The 5,097-nt window shown below is 38.3% G+C and overlaps 1 protein-coding gene across 1 annotated transcript; it reads left to right on the top strand.

Moving 5' to 3' along the window:
* Positions 1-937: 937 nt before the first annotated feature.
* LOC103210220 (olfactory receptor 2T27-like) lies at positions 938-1,867 on the top strand. Its single transcript, XM_007956145.1, has one exon. It carries the CDS (start codon positions 938-940, stop codon positions 1,865-1,867), a length of 930 nt encoding a protein of 309 aa, XP_007954336.1.
* The last annotated feature ends 3,230 nt before the right edge of the window (positions 1,868-5,097 follow it).

The raw sequence follows: 5,097 nt of genomic DNA, 5'->3' as shown, positions 1-5,097 counted from the left end.
ATAATATTGTCTATAATATGAAATCTTTTAAGATATTATTGTAATGAAAGCAGAATTTCAGGTTGTTATTGCCTAAAATGATCAAAGACATTTCATATGAATCCTCAGGGCACACAAAAGAAATAAATTCACCGACAATACAGTTGAATATTTGAGAATCTCATCTGTAATCAGAGGGAAAAAAAAAAAGATATATTTGGCTTTGGGACAACCCCCATGCAGACATGAGATTTTAAAATTACTTTGCAGAACTCTAAAAATCAACACCTTAAAAATATTTTGAACAAGCTTTTATGGGCAATGAATAGTAACAGAAAGATTTAGAGTCAGAGACAAGACAGCTCTTATTATAGGTTGTTAATTGAGTAAGCAGATTAGTCAAATACAAAGAGAAACTAGAAAACTAGAATAGGAGAATAAAAAAGAGAGACCAAATAAAATGTCAATTATAGAGGTCAGAAGAAATTGACAATTTAATTGGTTGACAATTAAAATTTCTTAGTATGGCTATGAAAGGGGCTCAAGGAAGCTAAAGAGATTCTCTAGGGCTGCAGGGGTAGAATAAGACATTGGAAAAAATCTACAATATGCCAGATTCAAAAATTCCAACAATCTAGGGCAAATAAAAAATGTATGTGAAAAAGGATGATCAACTTAAAGTTTATCAACAAAAGACTAAATATTCATTTTCCAAAGTCTGATCAACTGTAGATCAACCTTCTTGATTTCTAATACTGGTGTTTTGCTTTTGATTGAAAAAAATATATATGTTTTTAATTAAAATGTACTGTTCTCTTTTGTTATTAAAAAATAATGTAGCCATAGATGCCATAGAAGATGATGCTGACTGAGATAAAAATATTGTAACAAAGCATTGTATCTCCTATTATTTTGCCTCTGTAAATTTTCAGTTCAAATAGAGCATTTGAATGAAAACATGGAACAAAATAATGAAACCTCAAATGACTTCATCCTCCTAGGGCTCTTCCCTGGGTTCAGACATCCCCACCTCCTCATCCTTACCATCCTCCTCATCTACACCATTGCCTTTGCTGGAAATGCCCTCTTGATCCTCCTCATCTGGCTGGACACCCGCCTCCACACCCCCATGTACTTCTTGCTTAGCCAGCTCTCCCTCATTGACCTATCTTATATCACTAGTACTGTCCCCAAGACAGTAACCAACTACTTCACAGGAAAGAAGAACATTTCCTATTTTGCCTGTGCAGCTCAGTTGTTTTTCTTTCTTACCCTTGGCCTTGCTGAGTGCATCCTCCTGACCCTCATGGCTTATGACCGCTATGTGGCTGTCTGTAACCCCCTGAGATATGCAATCCTCATGAGTCCCAGGGTCTGTCTACAGATGGCTGCTGTAGTCTGGATTGGGGCTGCTCTGGCCGCCCTTGTCCATACCATCTACCCAATGCATTTCCCTATCTGTGGCTCCAGGGAAATTAATCATTATTTTTGTGAGATGCCTGCTATCTTGAGACTGTCTTGTGTGGACACATCAGCCTACGAGATGGTGAAATTTGTGTCAACTATTGTGTTCCTTCTGATCCCATTTGTTCTCATCTTGTCCTCCTACACCCTCATCTTCCTCACTGTCCTCAGGATGAACTCCTGCAAGGGAAAAAACAAAGCCCTGGCCACCTGCTCTTCCCACCTAACTGTGGTCAGTCTGTACTTTGGTCAGGCTATCTTCATCTACATGACACCCAGCTCTTCACATACACCCGAACAAGACCAGATAGGAGCTATGCTTGGCACCATAGTGATCCCCATGCTCAACCCACTTATCTACAGCCTGAGGAATAAAGAAGTTGTTGGGGCCCTGAGGAAGAGAATGGGAAGGTATTGCAACTGAGGACATGCCTTGTTTCCACAGTGTCCTTCTCAGAAATTTCCATCTTCACTTTTGAGAATAGCCAGTCAACTCAAATTCTAAGATGTTCTTATTATACTAGTGGAAACATAACATCATGAAAGAGAAGGAAAGTATTAGAGCTCAGGTACAACCAGCATTTGCCTGTTGAGATGGAGCTGTTCTTAGTGCCATAGTGGTATCTTCAGTTAAGTACAACCTTATTATTATTTATCATTAATCTTTTGTGAAATTTCATGGATTTTGATGCTGATATTAAAATGATCTCCATCTCTTTGATTAATTTCAGTGCAATTCTAGAAATAATCCCATGATTGATGTTTCTTATTTTTAAAATCATGCGATCAATGTTTGTTCTCATTCATCTAATTACACTTAAGGCCCCTCACTGAATCTCCATTCTCCAAGAGATCAAAGAGTATTGTCGATGAAACCTCCCTGCCCCTAAACCAAAAACCAAACTCACTGCTGTAGAGTTGATTGGACTCAGAGCGACCCCTCCTTGGGTTTCCGAGGCAGTATCTCTACAGAAGTAGACGGCCCAATCTTACTTCTGAGGAGTGGCTGGAGGGTTTGAACTTCCAGCCTTGTAATTTTGGTCCCTACACATTGATCTGTTCTTGTTTATTTTGTTTTTTGTTTCCTTCATATTGTAATTGGTATTATATTGGAAGGTCCCATGAAACCATGACCCAGACCAAGGAATCAAATTCCATCAGGTATTTGGTTGTATGTAAGAAGCCTCAGCAGTTACTCTTTTATTGTTATTATTGTAAATATGTCTATCACACAACTTTTGTTAATTCAGCTTTTTATAGGTGTCCAACTTATTGACTGCAATTATAATAATCAGTAGTTCAACTCTACCCTTAATCAATGCAATTATTTCATCACTGTAAATTGAAACTCAGTTTAATATAAACAATAATCCCACTTTCCCACTCCTTTCTGACTTTAGTAACCACTAATAAATTTTTTTCTCTATATTCGGCCTTGTCTTGTATTTTTCTTAATATAAATTGTTGTTGTTGTTGTGTGCCATTGAGTCCCACCCGACTCATAGCGACCCCTCCTTGGATTTCTGAGGCAGTATCACTACAGAAGTAGATTGCCCCATCTCCCATCCAAGGAGTGGCTGGTGGGTTTGAACTGCCAGCCTTTTGGTTAGCAGTCAAGTGCCTTAGCCACTATGCTACCAGAGAATTAGATCATACAGTATTTATCCTTTTGTGATTATTAATTTCATTCAGCATAATTTCTTCACGCTCCATTCATATTATAGCAAGAATAAAGACTATGTCTCCTACTGGCTGAGTAGTAATCCATTGTTTGTATGTACCACATTTTGTTTCCAAAATGAGTGGATCAACAGTTCCATTCATCTGTTGATGAGAATTTAGACTGTTTCTACCTTGTGGTTATTGTGCTGCAATGAATATTGGTGTGCAAGTCTCTATTTGATTGTCAGCTTTCAATTCTTTTGGATATATAACCGAAAGTGCAATTGCTGGATCACATAGTCGCTTTATTTTTAGTTTTTTGAGGAATACCACAGTGTTTTCTGGAAAAACTGTACAATTTTGCATTTTCATCAGTAATGGATAGAGACTCCAACTTTCCCACATCCTTGCCAACCATTGTTTTTGTTTTTGCTTTTGTTTTTGTTTTTGTTTGTGTTGTTTGTTTGGCTTTATCTTAGCCATACTTCTTGTTGTTGTTATTTGCTGTCAAGTTGGACCCGACTCATAGCGACTCCTCCTTGGGTTTCCGAGGCAGTATCACTACAGAATTAGATTGCCCCATCTTCCTTCTGAGGAGTGGCTGGTGGGTTTGAACCACCAGCCTTCTGGTTAACAGTCAAGTGCCTTAGGCACTATGCTACCAGAGCTCCCTTAGCCATACTAGTGGGAGTAAAATGATATGTGGTACTGATTTCCAGCCCTCTGATGACCAATGATGTTGAGCATCTTTTCATGTGTTTGGTAGCCATTTGAATGTCCTCTTTGGTGAAATATCTATTCAAGTGCTTTGCCTATTTAATGATTGGATTGTTTGTCTTCTTTTTTGTTGTTGTCAAGTTGTTCAAAGTTTTTCATATAATTTTGTTATTAGATGATTATCATATATACAGTTTCAGAAGACATTTTTCCAGTTGCTAGCTAATCTTTTCACATTTTTGGTAAAGTCTTTTGATGAACAAGAGTTCTTAATTTTTATGATGTCCCATATATTTATTTTGCTTTAGCTGTTTGTGCTTTTGTAATTATATTAGATAATCCATTGTTCAAAAGTATGCCTGACAGCATTGCCCCTGCAATTTCTTGTAAGAAATGTATGGCTTTAATTTGACCATTTAGGTCCTTAATCTATTTGAATTTGTTTTTTTTGTGTATGATATGGGGCATGTATTCTGTTTAAATTTTCTGCATGTGGGACTCCAATTTTCCCAACACCAATGTGGTGCAGAAAATTACTTAATATGGCTCTTTCATCTATGGTCTTTGTGACTCCCACCAGATGACTGGTTGGAACGATGTAAACGTGAGGTGCTTTGTGGCCCATGAGGAGGATTGAATAGCTTATCAATAATGTAAATAAAGTACATGACACTATTTTTGGGGGGGACCATGCATATAATGTGTATGGAACCGTAACATAGAGATTAGTCAGTTTTGTCATTCCACTAGGTTTAAAATGAGTCATCTCAGGGTCAGAAAAGGGGGATTTTGCTACCATCAAGACAGAAGAACAAAGAGTAGAGGTTGTCCTCTGACTCTGACCTCCCTGGCCCAGGAGACAGAAAGAGAGAGAGAGAGAGCTATAACACTTTGCTGCAATGGCAGAGAAATGGCAGAAAGATTTTGGCAGCAGAGGCAGCAGAACCAAGAAATTAGTATAAGTCAAAATGGCAGGATTCTCAGCCCACAGATTGAGAGAGCTGAGTGCCTTTGGGCAGGAGGCTTGCTGGTGGAGTGGCACGCCTATTTGAGTGCCTATCAGCAAAACAAACAAACAAAAAAAATTGTTACACTGGCCTAAGCAAGGCACAAGCCAAAGCTAGAGAGAAGTGTGCCTGCAGCATGACTGAAAAGAAGCTGTCCTGATTGAAGAACAGTGTCTTAAGTTGTTTTTTGATCCTGAATTGTAACCTGTTACTCCCCTAATAAAACCCATAGCCATGAATATTGCATGTGAATTCTGTGTGGCAATTG

The sequence above is a fragment of the Orycteropus afer genome, unplaced genomic scaffold, assembly GCF_000298275.1.
Source record: "Orycteropus afer afer isolate SDZICR_OR568_19922 unplaced genomic scaffold, OryAfe1.0 scaffold00575, whole genome shotgun sequence".
Classification (NCBI taxonomy): Eukaryota; Metazoa; Chordata; class Mammalia; order Tubulidentata; family Orycteropodidae; genus Orycteropus; species Orycteropus afer.
The sequence above is the reverse complement of the archived record's forward strand: the minus strand, read 5'-3'. Positions and strand labels throughout refer to the sequence as shown.

Coding starts and splice junctions, on each gene's coding strand:
- LOC103210220 (XM_007956145.1), top strand. CDS start 938: ATGGAACAAAATAATGAAACCTCAAATGACTTCATCCTCCTAGGGCTC.